General features: G+C 38.6%; 1 protein-coding gene across 8 annotated transcripts in view; it reads left to right on the forward strand.

Moving 5' to 3' along the window:
• RYR3 (ryanodine receptor 3) overlaps positions 1 to 17695 on the forward strand; it is a 954561-nt gene that overhangs the window by 674690 nt on the left and 262176 nt on the right. For all 8 annotated transcript variants that reach the window (XM_089671311.1, XM_089671312.1, XM_089671314.1 and 5 more), the window contains 2 exons: positions 3677 to 3769; positions 12311 to 12481. In XM_089671311.1, the coding sequence (XP_089527437.1) occupies positions 3677 to 3769; positions 12311 to 12481 (264 nt within the window). The remainder of the gene's footprint in view (positions 1 to 3676; positions 3770 to 12310; positions 12482 to 17695) is intronic.

Raw genomic sequence — 17695 nt, forward strand, 5'->3', positions numbered from 1 at the left:
CCTCTCAGATAAGTTCCCACCGACACCATTGATCATTTTAGCTATCTGTAAGGGGGTAATTCTTCTCAATGACCACAGGTGTAAGGAGTATTTTTTCTACTGGCCATCACACTAATGTATCATGAGTTGTAGATATAAGGGTTTATTTACTAAAGCTGGTTCACCCAGAATCTGGTGCACCTGTGCATGGTAGCCAATCAGCTTCTAACGTCAGCTTGTTCAATTAAGCTTTAGCACTAAAACCAGGAAGCCGATTGGTTTCTATGCAAAAGTGCACGAGATTCTGAGTGAACCAGCTTTAGTAAATAAACTCCATAGTAATTTTAGCAGGGGTTCCCTGAGACCAGAAACAAAAGTAAAGAAAGAGTTCCTCTGTGTTGAAAAGGTTCAGAAAGGCATCTCTAAAGATTGTTTATATCAATAGAGTATACTCTCATGTCTTAAAGGCTAAGCTGTACTATAGCTTTCATGATCGAAAAGAGCTTCATGTTTGGAGGATGGGCAGATGAAGGAAAGGCCTGCCTCTTTCATTCATAGCTTGTTTTTAACCACTTGCCCTCCAGAAGATTTACCCCCCTTCCTGACCAGGCCATTTTTTTGTGATACGGCACTGCGTTACTTTTACTGACAATTGCGCGGTCATGAAATGCTGCACTCAAATTAAATTTATGTCCTTTTTTCCCACAAATAGAGCTTTCTTTTGGTGGCATTTGATCACCTTTATGGTTTTTACTTTTTGTGCTGTAAACAAAAAAAGACTAACAATTTTGAAAAAAAATTTTTTTTAATTTTCTGCTATAAAACATATCCAATAAAAAAAATTAAAAATTTTAATTCTTCTTAAATTTAGACCAAAATGTATTCTACATATTTTTGGTAAGCAAAATACCAATAATTGTATATTTATTAGTTTGCGCAAACGTTATAGTGTCTACAAACCATGTTTTTTATTTATTTTTTTTTATATTAGTAATGGCGGTGATCAGCAACTTATAGCAGGACTGCGATATTGCGGAAGACATTTTTACACTAACTGACACTAGCTGACACTTTGTGGGAACCAGTGACACTAATACAATGATCAGCATTAAAAATATGCACTGACAGTGTACTGACACTGACTGGGAAGGGGTTAACATCTAGGGTGATCAAAGGGTTAAGTGTGTGCCTTGCTATGTGCTTGGTAAACACTAGGTGATGCTTTTACTATGGGAAGTGATCAGAGGTGTAGCTGGGGGGGGGGGCAGGGGGGTACATATGTGCCTGGGCGCCAAAATGAGGCTTACAACCAGGGACATATTTGCCGCGAGGCAAACAAGGCGTTTGCCTAGGGTGGCACTTTTTAGGGGGGTGGTGCGTTGCCGCCGCCCCCCCTTCCAACAGAAGGGACACTTAGTACAGGGGCGGGCAGTGGGTTGCTGTGTCTTACCTGGTTCTGTGTCCCAGTCCCACGATGATCCAGTCCAGGAGGCGCTGCTAGAGGAGGGGTAGAGAGGTCCGCAGGTCCGCTGTCTTCTTTTCCCTGGACGCGATGTGTGGGCAGGATGACATGCCACCCCTGTCATCTGATCACTGGACAGCCTATGGCAGTTTGTACCTCCCTCTGCAAGCTCCGCCTCCTCACCGGTGATTGGGCGCCAGAACTGTAGCTCAGGAAAGGCACACAGGCAGCCAATCACCTGCGAGGAGGCTGAGCTTGGAGAGGAGGAGCCGAGTGGCAGCGCGAAGATCGAGTGAGGGAGCGGCCAGAGCAAGTGAAGACAGCTGACCAGTAAGTGTGCCGTTCAGATGGTGCTGCTGCAACCAGGTATGCTGGCTGTGGATGGGAGAGGGAAGGAACCTAGGCTGGAGCAGGGGTCAGCAAGGTAAGTGTCATTGGTGTCAGTGGGAGAAATAGTGCCCTATCATTGGTATTGCTTATGTGATTAAACAGGGAGGGGGGCTGGGGCACCAATTTTATAGTTCGTCCCCTGGCACAAAATATCCTAGCTACGCCTCTGGAAGTGATGGATTGTTTTCTCTGCTCTGCAGAGAAACACTTTACGGCTTTTCCTTGTCAAAACAGTACTATGGCTGTTTAAACATAGCCATAGCACTGCTTTTGCTTCTTGACTGGCGATCTGCAGGTGCCAATGAGCAACTGATCGCCGGGGCTTGTGGATCGTTTTGTGCTGTGAGAGTTCACAGCAAAATATCTTCTCCAGCGGCACGCATGCGCTCCCATGTGGTGGAAGTGCGCAATTACTTTTTTTACGTGATTTTGTACAAGAGAGCTGCCCTGAAGCAGTAAAACTGCTATAGGGTGGATAGAAAGTGGTTAATTCATGGAAGCTATAATACGGCTTCCATGAATAGAGGAGGTGGGCGGAATAGGGCAGACATAGATAGCACTCTCGACAATTGCATATGACAGGTCCCTTGCAATGTATTAACCCCCGCATCATCAGAATTTTACAGCTACAGCTGTAAGGGGGAACAGAAGACATAGGATTTCAACCTCACATTGGTTGTGAGTATAGTCCCTTGTGCTGATTTTTCTATTCTTAAATTTGACTTAGGCTTTAAGTTTCATAGAAATGATCCCAAACATTTCTTTGTACCATCTCCAATTAGACTGGACATGATCCCATATCCTATTAGAGTCTTTATTTCCTTTTTAAAGATAGAGCACAGAGGCCCCCTTGACCAAGATTCAGCAGCATGCAGATGAGCTTTCATGGCAAGGGTGCCTGACCCTTGAAACAGTCTAGATAAAAACATTTTCTAACTGGATATCAAGGTCTGGGACTATTACTTCCACCCTCCAACCTTGATTATAAATTCTACAAGCATAGCTTTACTTTACAGTGTAGTATTCAATAAATGCAATGCTACAAAAAGCAGCCAAAAGCTTTGGACATACAGCAGGAGATGGTCAGAGATACAAATATTGTGCAAGAGATGGTCATTAACTACAGACATGCTATAGGAAATGGTCAGAGGCTGACAACATATGCTACAGGAGTTTTTGGAGACTGGGGAAACGTGTCAGCGGCCAATAAGAGACATATGAGATTGCTAGAAATCACTTCTATTATAGCCCTTTTTTAAAAAAAATAGTTTTTTCACATGTGTGATCCCTACAGCTCCTTAAAAAATATTAGTGCCACATCTGATATGTCTCTCAGAAAGATCCATTATATAAAATCAGATCAAACCAGACAAACCAAACCATTTAACTACTGTTAAGCCATTCTTAATAATATTTTAATATTTTACTTCACTTGCCCAAGTAAGCACCTAGGTAAGAAAACACAGATTATTGTATAGGAATAATTTTTATGAATCGACCGGTTACTAGCAAGAGGGAAAGAACAAACTCATTGACACACTGTATCATATCACCTGCCTATTTTATAACTGGAAATTCTTGACAACATGATTTCAGATTGCAGTATGTCCTGTTTTTATTAACCTAAATGTATTAATGGTATCAATATGAATTATAGAAGAGGGTATTTCTGTTTACCCACCACTAGTAGTGAGAGAGAAGATGTAGAGGGGCCATATTTGTAAAATACCACTTCAGATTATCTTGCACGTTAAATCCATGGAAATAGGCTTTACTGATGTTTAAATGATGTTAATAATGCATGTGTGTGATTTTTTTTATATCCCTTTCTGTTCTATTATTTAGAATTTTAAAAGAGAAGAACAGAATTTTGTAATTCAGAATGAGATCAATAATTTGGCATTCCTGACTGGAAACAACAAGAGTAAGATGTCTAAAGTAAGTCTGCTTGAACAGCCTTTCTCAACCAGGGTGCCCAGTCACCCTGGGGTGCCTTGAGGTTTCTTCAGGGGTGCCTTGGCAAAATGTCTAAAAATTGCCCAAAACTTGTATACATGCCAGCAGGTGGAACAAGCATGCCTTTTAGTTACAAAAAGCCACAGGTTTAGATTGTGTACCATTATGACCTTTTAGCCACCAACATCTTGACAACCAATGACATCATCCATTGATAAGGAGGATGTGAGCTGTCTGCCCCTTTCCATCAGTGCTGGGGTTACATTAGCTCAGTGATGGAGAAAAACTGAGGGAGAAGAGAAACATTGGTATACTAGTCAGTACCAGTGTGCAAAAGTGTATTTGTTTTGGAAGAATAAACCACCTCTAACGTTGGGAGTCCTACATGCATGGATTTTGCTGCGCTATATAAAACTATTAGAATTGTTTTTCACATTTTAGAATGGGGTGCCCTTTTAAAATTATGGACAGTCTAGAGACACCCCATTTTAAAATGTCCATAATTTTAAAGGGTGCCTCGAGGGTGTCCATAATTTTAAATGGTGCCTTGACTGAAAAAAGGTTGAGAAACACTGTGCTATTAAACGTGTGCCAAATGCCTATGGTCTTAATTGACATTACAAATACGTTTGTTCAGTAAAAATATATTGTTATGTTCTATTAAAATTAGCTAAAAAACAAGTTGCAGAAGACACAGTTTTGTCTGATGCAATAGTTACTTTTATTGGCTTTGGACTTGTGGTGCACATAAACCACTGAAAACATTAGTTTGGTAAATTTTGGTTAAAATAGTGATCTTAGGTTCCTACAGAGGTGAAAATTGAGAGTGCAGACAACAGCTGCCAGTAGACAGATGAAATAGAAAAAGCCATTAAATTGGAGAGTGATATAAAAAATACCAGGTAATTTTTCTTAATGTTGTAGTTTTTTATCTGCTGACAGTTGGTCAGATTAGACAACAGTCTATGCTAAACTTTCCAGTTGTATTCTAGTGTGCTATATGTAAGCACATTCATCCTAGAAGGTTCACAGTTTGGTAAGTATGGTAAGCTATTTTTCCTCAGCAACAATCCAGGATTATTCCTCCAGTTCCACGTTCAGCTCTAATGTTTTTATACTGTCTAGACTCTATAACAAATTTTGACAGTAAAGACTGGTAACTGTTAAAGTCACATTTAAATATACCTGTAAACTGAATAGTCATCTCACAGATAATTAAGGAATATGTGGTTCATTTTCATCTGTTTTACTTACTTGTCTCCTGCATTTTTTTTTCACACAGCCCATACAAGTGAAGGTACAGCATGCATGACCTGTCTATGTATTAGCTAGCCTGGCTCCATTCATTCATATGTTCCATCAGTGTTAGCAGTGGCGTCACCAAGGGCAGTTACACATCAAACCATTTAGATATGGCTGTTGAATTTTGGTAGAGGTTCACAGAGTTCCCTCTTTTTCTCATTTCACAATGGACTGTCAAATGAGTTACAATATATTTTGTTGACTATAGTATAGTATAGTTTCCACCCAGAAAAAAGCTTATCTTAGAGTGTGCCCAGGATATGGTAAATTGTAAGTTTCACCTCCTGCATTGCAAGCATTCAATTGTACAAATAAATGTCTTTTGACTGTCTTATTAACCAAGGACAAAGTCACCCTAAAGTTTTTTGTTACAGTCACTTCTATCAACGAAGATCACAAAGTCCATTTCTGCATGCTCTCAGCATGCAAGGTCAAGGGAAATGGTCTTATCCTTTCAAAGAAGCCTCTCTTAGAAAATACCCTCTCATTTGTAGACCAAGATCTGTAAATAGGCAACACAGTCTAGGCCCTAGACCACATACATTTTAGGAGGGTGACAGAGTGGGGGTTTATTTACTAAAGCTGGAGAGTCCAAAATCAGACTCCCTTCTGCATAGAAACCAATCAGCTTCTAACCTCAGCTTGTTCAATGAAGCTTTGGCAATGAAACCTGGAAGCTGATTGGTTTCTATGCAGAAGGGAGTCTGATTTTGGACTCTCCAGCTTTAGTAAATAAACCCCAGTGTGTCTTTCTCGGATTTTTTAAAATCTCTTCTTAATGCATATTGTCAAAACAAGAAACATATTAGTAAATTGAAGTTTCTCCAGATGTAAAATGCAATTGTGCAACCACACAGTTCTGTAGTCCGTAGGTGTACATAGACAAGGAGTATAGCTTTGGCTGGTTTCAGGTTTTAAAAGCTCTTGTTTGCCCTTAGCTTATATTTGTTATGGGTTGTTGAAAGTTTTGTGAGAAATGTAATAGCCACTTATTTTTTTCTATGAGTTTAACAGTACCGATATACATTTTTGTATGACTATACATTACCTTGCATTCTTCTTTGGTACACACAGTGATTCATGATTCAGATCATCCATAAGAACACACCCTTGTGACGCCACTGATGTTTTTTTGTAGTATATGTCATTTCAATGGGTATAGTTAATGTGTTTCCCTATATTAGTGCGTTTCATAGATCACCCTTGCAGAAAACTGTTTGAAGGCACAAATGTAAGCAAAGCTTTGATGCCCAGCAAGCTATTATGTTCTTCCCACACAGGCAGTTTAGCGATGTTATAAGAGATACACTGCTGAAAAATCATCAGCATATCAATCAAATTTTGTCCCTAAAATCATGTTGAATATGGTCATTTAGACAACGTTATACACTGTGATGCAAGTTTAAACTGATTGAATAGAAGGTATCTGGAATAAGCTATGCTTGATATATATCATTGTCAAGTTAGATTTAAGAAGGTAACACAGGCAACCATGCTTGAAACAAGAGTACACAAGGGCAGCCATGTTTGAAGCAGCATAAGAAAGGCATTCCTTAGAAGCATTTCACAGATATGTTTCTGTCACTAACTGCACATGTGAGGGTAGCCATTACTAAATCAGTACCATACCTTAAGGCACTTTCCATAAGGTCAGGCATGTCTGAAGTGGTACAACAGTGACTATCCTGACTCTAAATCTAGAAATGACAGTGGGGATCAATGGCAATTCAAGGAAAGCTTTAGCCAACCCTAATTTATCTCTTTGCATAAGCATATTTATTCCCCTGTGAGAAAATCTCAAATTGTATGAAATCAGACATATTTACTATTTTGCCCATTTCTAATCTCCCTTGAAAATCTGCCTAAGGGATTTTGTAATTGACCTTACTGTGCATTCAGATTCCATTTACTCTTGCCACATGTTTGTTTACTGACCCTTATCAAGTGACTCCAAAACATTTCTTCATACAGACCCATGTCAGTCTATGCCCTGACAACTAAAATGCCTTAATATTACGAATACTGATTGTTTTTATTTGATATGCTATGACTCTTTACTCCAGACAATACAACTTGGTTTGGTGCATATATCACAATATACAATTTACTATACGCTTGCGTAGCTCAGAGCTTTGACTTGCAGTCTTAAAGCATTAGTCCCTCTGTTTTATTTTGCAACTTCACAGTTCTTGAATTCCTATACAGGTGCAATATTTGCAACTTTTTAATGCAACTTATTTTGCCATCTCTAGTATAACAAAATACAATCAACACGATTTTTTGTAAAATAAATACAGAGGAGTTGATTGTTTCAAGTTTTAGCATTTTTTCTCTTGTTTTCTATTGTTCTTTCACAGAGGGGCTGCTGTTCTAGGGCTGTTTATTTGATGTGCCTTGTTTCATGACTACTTGAAGTACAGTATGTTTCACCTGATGTCAAAATTGTGGTTTCATCTAGTCTATAGTCTCTATTCTGTATTGTCTATTGTGTATTACAAGTGGTGACAATGTCATTGCAGGCTTTGTTTTTCTTTATTTGTAATTTGTAACATCATTGTCAGTAAATATATTGCACAGAATATACTAGGTTTACAAAGTGTATACAATGCCACACTTATTGACAAATCAAACAGGGATATTATAATTGCTCACTGACTTTTTAAAAATAGTGCTCAGTTCCTTGTTTGTTAGGTTGTAAATGCAATAAGTAAATTATTGTATCCCTTGATTTTAATCTATTCTAATGGTTTAAGGGAAAGGGAATCGTTATGATTTTACAACTAAAATTACATCACTTAAACTAATGGTAAGTACTGGGTTTGGTTTTACTGGATCTATGTTTCTAAAAGAGAAAGTCAGTATAGTGTACTAAAGTGAAATAATCTAGATTCTAATACTAACTGACATAAACTGAGCATCATTACATGCATATGTAATAGTGGTATTTCTGTTAGGGATATGGTACTGGGCTGAATGTTTGGCAGCAGCATGAATCTGCATTCCCTGCAATCTACAACAGGTTTTGGTGTTTATTAGGGTCTGTAGAAATGTTAGGATAGCAACTGAGGAAAGTACTTATTTCCGGTGGGATACCTTATGGGGTTGATTTACGAAAACTGGAGAGTGTAAAATCTGGTGCAGCTGTGCATGGTAGCCAATCAGCTTCTAACTTCGAGCTTGTTCAATTAAGCTTTGACAAAAAAAAACCTGGAAGCCAAGCAGAGCTGCACCAGATTTTACACTGTCCAGTTTTAGTAAATCAATCCCATTGTTTTTCAAAGCATACAGTACATACAGGAACCAGGTGCAATGTAAATTTGTGTGTTGAAAATTCTGCACACTTGCAGCAAAGTCATTTGTTTCTTAAACAAGATTGATCATTCATGGAAGAGTAACTAACAGGAAAAAAGTGCCACAATGTTAAATTGCTTGTTTAGTCAAAACCTTTTTTTATTTTTTGTCACCACAACAAAAAGAGTGGGAAATCCAAAATTTTAGAGTTGTCACTAATGCAAGAGTTGAGGGGAAATCTTTCCAGTGGGGATTCTTGTTCCAGTGTCAGCTTCCTTAGGGAGAAATTGCCTGCACTTTAGCCCTGGTTCACACATGCACGTTTTCTAATGCGATTTGAGAGTCTGAATTCGCATGACAAGTCAAATTGAAGGTCTTCTTATTGAGTGTGTTCAGATAGGGTTGCAGTGTGTTTTTGAAAAATGGCCCTGTGCGACTTTGGGACAGTGCAATTGCACTCCATAGAGTTGAATAGGAAGTGTGATAATACAATGCGTTTTTTTCTTTTCCCTTATGGAGTGTACAGTGCAGTGTGCAGAGAGACCAAATTGCTAACAAATATGTAAAGATGCATTAAAAACGCATTGGTGTTCATACAAAAACATGTCTGATTTGCAATGCTAAATCACACTCAAAAACTCAGCGATTTTAAAGTGCATATGTGTGAACCTAGGCTCTGAGAGAATTCCTTTCACTTCCTGATGCGACTCTAGAAGTAAAGAGAAATCTTACCAACGCAATACAGGCAGCAAAAAATAAACTAAAAATAAGCAAAGGTTTTGACCAGGGCCTACTCTAAAGCTAAAAAACAAGTTTTGCCTATACATACACTTTAAAGCACATTAGGTTCTGCAGGCACTCTACTTCTGACTGCATAGCTATGCAAATGCCTTGGTAACCACCCATGAGTATTCATCCCTTTAGTTCAATACGCTCTGTAAGACCTGGCAAACATTCAGTAGACATTAAAAACATACAGTTGCAAGAAAAAGTATGTGAACCCCTTGGGATTACGTGGAGTTTTGCATGAATTGGGCATAAAATGTGCTCTGAAAGTCATCTAAGTCACAACAATAGAAGAACACAGTCTGCTGAACATAATACTACACAAACATTAGATGTTGCCATGGTTTAATTGCACATAACATGTAAACATTCACAGTGCAGGGAGGAAAAAGTATGTGAACCTTTGGACTTAATAACTGGTTGACCCTCCTTTGGCAGCAATAACCTCAACCAAATGTTTCCTGTAGTTGCAGATCAGGCCTGTACAACGATCTGGAGTCATTTTGGACCACTCCTCTTCACAAAACTGTTTCAGTGTAGCAATATTCTTGGGATGTCTGGTGTGAATCGCTCTCTTAAGGTCATGCCACAGCATTTCAATCGGTTGAGGTCAGAACTCTGACTGGGCCACTCCAGAAGGCGTATTCTGTGCTGTTGCAGCCATTGTTTTGTTGAATTACTTGTATGCTTTGGGTCATTGTCCTGTTGCATCACCCATCCTCTGCGGAGCTTCAGTTGGCGGACAGATGGTCGTACGTTTTCCTGCAAAATGTCTTGATAAACTCTGGAATTCATTTTCCCATCAATGACAACAATCCGTCCAGGCCCTGAGGCAGCAAAGCAGTCCCAAACCATGATGCTCCTTCCGCCATGTTTCACAGTGGGGATGAGGTTTTGATGTTGGTGTGCTGTGCCTTTTTTTCTCCACACATAGTGTTGTGTGTTCTTCCCAAACAACTCAATCTTGGTTTCATCTGTCCACAGTATATTTTGCCAGTAGTGCTGTGGAACATCCAGGTGCTCTTTTGCAAACTTCAAACGTGCTGCAATCTTCTTTTTGGACAGCAATGGCTTCCTCCGTGGTGTCCTCCCATGTACTCCATTCTTGTTTAATGTTTTCCTTATTGTAGATGTGTCAACAAAAATGTTAGCATGTGCCAGAGATTTCTGTAGGTCTTTAGCTGACACTCTGGGATTCTTCTTTACCTCATGCAGCATTCTGCGCTGTGCTCTTGCAGTCATTTTTACAGGACGACCGCGCCTAGGGAGAGTAGCAACAGTGCTAAACTTTCTCAATTTGTAGACAGTCTGTCTTACCGTGGACACATGAACATCAAGGCTTTTGGAGATACTTTTGTAACCCTTTCCAGCTTCATGCAAGTCAACAATTCTTGATCGTAGGTCTTCTGAGAGCTCTTTTCTGCGAGGCATGGTTCACATCAGACAGTGCTTCTTGAAACCAGTAAACCCAAAACAGGTGTGTGTTTTTTAAGGGCAGGACAGCTGTCAGCAACACATCCAATATCATCACACTGATTGGAGTCAAGGTTGGCTCACTCCTGGCTCCAATTAGCTCTGGGAGAAGTCATTAAGCTAGGGCCTCACATACTTTTTCCTCCCTGCACTGTGAATGTTTACATGTTGTGTGCAATTAAACCATGGCAACATCTAATGTTTGTGTAGTATTATGTTCAGCAGACTGTGTTCTTCTATTGTTTTGACTTAGATGACGTTCAGAGCACATTTTATGCCCAATTCATGCAAAACTCCACGTAATCCCAAGGGGTTCACATACTTTTTCTTGCAATTGTATGCTGAAATCCCTTTTGAACATCTGTATAGACTGAGCCTTCAGGATGTTTCTTTCAGTTAATGAAGGATTCCACTTTAGTGGGAAAGCAGCATAATGTTTTAAAGTAAGCACATAGAAAAAAATGTTATATCTTTACCAATTAGCATGTTTACCCCTTTTCACTTTAATAGAAAAAGAGCAAACTTGTAGCCCATAATAGTACCATGCAATAGTCTGTGTCTGTTCTCACATTTCTTTTGCACTGATTCCATAAAGCAAAATAGAGTAAGTTTGTATTGCATCATAAAAACATTTTTTCTCAGCTTTGGCATACTGGGGAGGAGAAATGGCCACACACAAGTGCTATTTTTGTTCTTCAATGTGTCTCTTACTTTTTAGAGATATTAACCTACAATAAACAGTAAGATTTATTTAAACAAGGGGTTGCTTTGTTTCTGGGGTTTTGCTAGGGATAAGTTACCAAGCCAGATTAAGCAAAGATAAGTGCTTAGCATAGTTATTAATATCCTGTTCATTACAGAGCTTGGCTTCCCTTTACAAGCATCATTACTTCATACACTTTGGCTAACATCATAGATATACAAGACATGAACCGCAATGACACCTATTACAATAATGTTCCCACTGTTCTGTCACTCTCATGATTACTTTAGGTGCAACGGGCATGATGTGTGAACAAATATTAAAAAATATAATGTACAAGGGAGCTATTATGTTTATATTGGATGTAAGTTTTCCACTATATGAATTTGCAGATATATTGACCATGCTGCAGTTATCAGCAAATGAAACCTAAGAGTAGAAATTTCCATTTGGTGTTTATTGAAGGTTTCAAGTAGGTTTTTTTGCAAGTTGTTATATATCTCTGGATTCTTTTCAGTTGGTAAATGTTTAGATATGCTTTAACTAATGGTGTTTGTAGCACTGATGAACAGTTTGTTTCCATACTACTGCCTAGCTCTCTATACACAAAAAACATGTGCTCATTATATTTCCTTAGGAGCAAATGGGGAAACTGGTGCATAGGAAAGGGTGTTCTATCCACCAGGAATACCTTGTGTGGCTTTGTTTTTAGAACTGCATTTATTAAATAACACATATGAATAGTTTCTTTTGGCCGCTTTTCTTTGTATCAGTTTTCCAAATTATCCTCAGACTGTTGTTTTTTATCTGTAAAAGGTGTTTAGGATTACATTATGCAAGATAATATTGATTGCTGTGGAAATGCTTTGTGTGAGTAAGTGTAATACAAAAGACATGCAGTCCCTTTTAGCCCTATAGCTATGCATTATCTGGTCCCTAACCATTCCTTCATGGTGTCACTATTCTAGTCTGGAGGGCAAGATCAGGAGAGGAAGAGAACAAAGCGCAGAGGAGATCTTTACTCCATACAGACATCCCTGATTGTGGCTGCCTTGAAAAAGATGCTACCCATTGGGCTGAACATGTGCACCCCGGGGGATCAGGAACTCATTTCCCTTGCAAAGATCCGATATAGCCTTGTAAGTACAGCAGCATCATAGAGATTGCTGTTTTTCTAATATTCCTGGAATGGTGATCTAAGGATTTTGGCTGGTAAATGTGTGTGAGAAAAAGATGTACATCCCTCTGCATCCATTTATGCACAAATTATCTTCATCCTGAATTGCTGATAGCTGCAAATAAATGCTGTTATCATTCAGAATGTGCACAGCCTACAAATATCACATTTGCATTTCTATCTTTATGTTGGGATTAGTCTGTGTCTGTGGTTAAATTCTTCTTGCATAATGTGCATGCACTGTTCTTTTTGAATGTAGCGGTTGAAAAGAAATGGGAAAAGATTATACCCTTTTTGTTAGTTTGACAGCTACCTGATTCATGATCGATGTCAATACATAAACCAGTAAAATGTTCAAAGTCAAATAAATGGTTCTGTCTCTACCTTTCAATGGAAAAACAAACAAACATTGATAAGTGGGTAGATGACCAGATTTTTTTTTTATGTGAATAAAAGAGGTTGTGGAAAGGTGGATTTAAAGGCCAAATAGCATAGTGGGTGGGGCCATGTTAATTATTCCTTTATGTCCCCAGCTAACTGAGCACCTAGAGATTCTGGCTTACATCAATTGCAGGGTCATATTATAAAGCCATTTATTCCAAACTACATAAAACTATTTTAGGTTTATTATCCAACATCTGTGCCATTAATGTGCATCATGGTTTATAAGAGTTATAAGAAAGCATAACCAAACAGGTTTTGATAAGGTGGATTTAAAGAACTCCATTGAAAGCCTTTTTTTCTGGCTTGGGTGGAATTGGTAAGGGTTAGAAGCTCTGTTTTACAGCTGTCTGTTTCCCCAGTAGGATGAATTTGTTTTACTTCTTGTCCCTCACCGTCATGTCAGAGAAAATCTCCCCAAAGAAAAAAAAACCTCATGATATATGAAAACCCTGGAACCTCAAGAAAGTGGTTAAGAAGATCCTTTGGGACTTCTGACACAGCTGTCAACTGCAGCGAAATATATTACCATTTTTAAAGTGGTATTAAATCCAACAGCTAACTGTGATGAATGCAGTACCCGACCCCTGCCCTTCTCACCAACTCGTGACATAGGACTGACCATTCTCATACTGTGGTGTCACTTAGGTAGCAATGCCACTCTCAGCTGCACCCTGCACAAAGATTTTTCAGCTTGTGGGACCACAGGGATTCTTTAATAAGGTCAAAGTGGTGCAAATAAATTATTTACAGAAAAAGAGTGTTACAAAGAAATAAAGAGACAACAGAGAAATAAAAAGCCATTGAAAACAAAGAATACTTAACTATGTCCTGGTTTGCAGAGTCCAATGAATAAGCCAAAAACGGTCCTGTTAGGTCAAGTCCTGTTAGGTGTTCCTTGGTTAGATGTTAAAATGAGAGCTGTCAATATGTCCTGGCATTCTCCTTTTCTGTGGTGTCAAAGGGGTGTTGACAGAAGCCAATTAAGCATCTGAGGAGTGGTTTGTTGGTTGCAGTTTGTGTATTGCATAAACTGAAAGAAGGAGGAGGGGAGGTCACTGTGTTATACCTTCTTATGACGAAATGGCATAGGAAACTTGGCTGCTACACACAGTTTATCCATTTTTAGGAGTGATGGCTGCATTTATTTTCCATTTTATGGTTTATTTCTCCTATTTTCCTCTGGTGATCCAGCCAATAAGTCTGTATCAGGGGCGGACTGACAACTCATGAGGCCCCCGGGTACTAGGGGATCATGGGGCCCCTGTTTCCTTGCCCAAACTCAAAAAAGCCTATGAAAAAGGTACCAGGGGCATCTCATGGGGCCCCCTACTGACCCTGGGCCCTCGGGCAGTGCCAGAGTTTCCAAATGGTCAGTCCGCCTCTGGTCTGTATTTCAAAAGAACAAGCTCTCCAGCAGAATGTATCAGTTACAGAGATGAGACAAACCATTTAACACTAGCAGAGGTGCCCACAATTATCAGATTTTATTTATGAAAAACCTTTATCCCAAAAGGTAAAAACTGGTTGCTGTAACTGCTTATAAAGAATAAGCTGGAGTTTGGTTTCAATGTATCACCATGTGAAAACACAGGGAAACAGAGGGAAAAAAAACCTAAGAAAAGAAAATGGATCAGCCACCACATCTAATGATTGGTAAGCTGCAATAGATTACATTTATGGTTTTCAATGTAATACTACTTTTAGGGCAAGTATATCTATAGCCTGAAAATACATATAATAAATAACATAATAGCATGCATAAGGTCTCAATTATACAATGCAGCCCCTGAACTTCAAGTGTAAGGTATTCTGGGATGATTGCCCTAAAAGGATTATACCTTTATGGATCATCTATTTCATTCACTTGAGTAAGTATACTGCCACAATATTGAGATTTCTTGTGAGATTTCACATTTCCTGTGTATACTCTGTATACCTTTTTTAGATACCTGTCTATGAAGACTCTGTTACTACAAATGCGCACTTCCCCTCGGGGAGATATTTGTCATAAGTTTACACATACTGTATGTCTGCATATGTCTTTTCAGATCAGAGGGATTTTACCATGTTTTTAGCATTCAAATTTTCTTCACATAACCTATGCAATAATACTTTTGAAGCCTGTACACTTACTTTAACATAAACTGTTAAGGGTGACTACAGATGGAGCATGCATAAATTCTGTATGCCATTTAGTAAGAGAGTGATATATTATAGCAAATATTTTGGCTTTCTGATATGTAGATGTAACCTCCTGTTCAGCTACATTATCTTCACTGTGAGCATACATTGTGTTTTATTTGTACTCTACCACAGTACTCTGTAATTGGATACTTATGCTAAATTTTAGTGCCTTTCAGAGATACTATTCTATTCTATCGTATTTCTTATATACATTATTATATAATCATATATACAGTATGTGTATATATACACATATTTATATATACATATATATATATATATATATATATATATATATATATTATTGGATCTTTTACTGAAACCAATATATTGTACAGTGGATTGACTTTATGATTTTAAATATAACCCTTTTTTATGCCTTGTCTTAAGGGTGACACTCTAGACTGAAGCATTCTTTTAGCTAAATTTTTGTATTAACATAAGCACTAATACAAATGAATACAGTAGGAATGAGAGGGCCTGCTCAATCTAAGAGGGAGGGTCAAGAGATACAAAAGGTAATAACTATAGGGGATGAGCGTATGGAGAAAATACAAGTACAGTTGTTAGGTGGGGGCAGGATAGGCCGCTGAAGTGAAGGGGTTTCAGGGATCATCAAACAGTGGACAGAGTAGGAGACTGTCAAACAGATTGGGGTAGGGAGTTCCATAGGATGGGAAACCCTGGAGGTGAGCATGAGAGGAATTGACAAGGGAGCTAGAGAGCAGGAGGTCTTGGGAGGACTTAAGAGAACAATTAGGTTGATATTTTGAGACTAAGTTAGTGATCTAGTTGGGGGCCAAGTTGTGAATGGCTTTGTAAGTTCTTGTTAGCATTTTGAATTGAATTTGTTGGGTGAGCAGAAGCTAGTGGAGGGATTGGCAGAGAGGGTAGCAGACACTGAATGGTTGGTAAGTTGGATGAGTCTGACATTAGCATTCATGATGGACTGAAGAATCACTATTAGACACTTATGTCAGACATCTGTGTACAACATACGTTGGAGATTATCAGTATGCTGTTTCCATGAAGATAATTTGACTGTTCAGGGGCAGCACTGTATCACTGTGTTTTATACATGTTACTTTGGTAGTTATTAAATATATATTCATGCTACAGGTATACTTGCCCATAGCCTCCCTAGTGGCCTAATTATGTCAGTATTTCTGTGCTCAACGCGGTACATTTTTTTGCATGGAAATATGTATTTTTTTTATTGTAGGCCTGTAATTTTTAGGAATAACTCACTGAAATCTGTCCGAACAAGAGTCTAGTAAACATCCCGGGTATGTTAAAATTTGAAACACGAAATCATAAATTATAATTTAATAAATAATCATAAAAAATAAGAATATAATAATAATAAATTTAATTCAATAATATAATCAAACCAAAAACACTGAAATTTGAAATATAGCGCCAAGTTCACACATCACTGAGCAAAGTCGCAAAATCGTTTTCAGTGTCTGATGACGAATTTCCCCAGGAATCATCAATCAATTCTGCAAGTATTTCTAATTTACTATCGCTGCTCTCTAGCTGGTCTAACACCACTTTTGACCTAAAGGGACGCTTTTTGGATGCCATGGACATTTCTCAGTTTCCAGGCAGAAAGAACAGTAAAAACGCAGGCAGGGCCCAGGACAAAGCACTCGGGGCAAAATGTATGTGAAATGCTTTGATACAGTAATGTTTTACTATGTGATTTTAGTGTATTTAGTGAATGTCACTTTTTCACATTTTTAAATTTCCCGCCGTTCCGTGGTTTCTCCCGAGTTACGCTTGCCAATCTGCAGGCCCTCTTCACCGCCTAGAGAAGAGGAAGGAGAGTGGACATGTCCCCTCCCCTTCTTGTCCTGATTCAGAAGTGTTGTTATGATGTCACTTCCAGGACCCCATTGGCAGATTCCCGGCCATAAAGGCAGGGAAAGAATGTAATGCAGTGCGATGTGCACTGCATTACATTCAGTGGAGCATAAGGGAGAGATGCAGGGTCTTTTTAGACCTTGGATATGTCAATAAAGAGAACCTGTCACCAAAAATCATCACATAGGGGACTTTGTTCCCTATGTGATGAAAAAAAATGAAGTAAATGAAACAAAAAATGAAAACAAATAAAGTACATAAAAAAAAAAAAAATGAAAGTTACAAAGCACAAAGCCTCCCCCCCAAAAAAAATTGAGCCCCCCCCACCCCCACATATACTCGCGTACAAACGTAAAAGCAAACGCTGGTGCACCTGTGCATGAAAACGTTGATTGCGATACACATATTACATATCACCTCACACGCCAGGATGAGAGCAATAATTCTAGCAAGAGACCTCCTCTGTACACTATACTGATGACCTACAGTGAAGGAAATAAGTATTTGATCCCCTGCTGATTTTGAATGTTTGCCCACTCACAAAAAAATGTTCAGTCTAAAAATCGAATGGTAGGTGTATTGTAACACTGAGAGACAGAATAGCAACAAAAAATTCAAAAGAAATGCACGTCTAACAATGTATGAACTGATTTGCATGTTCATGAGGGAAATAAGTATTTGA

The sequence above is a fragment of the Staurois parvus genome, unplaced genomic scaffold (assembly GCF_062004578.1).
Source record: "Staurois parvus isolate SC_StPar_1 unplaced genomic scaffold, SC_StPar_1.0 ptg000104l, whole genome shotgun sequence".
Lineage (NCBI taxonomy): Eukaryota > Metazoa > Chordata > Amphibia > Anura > Ranidae > Staurois > Staurois parvus.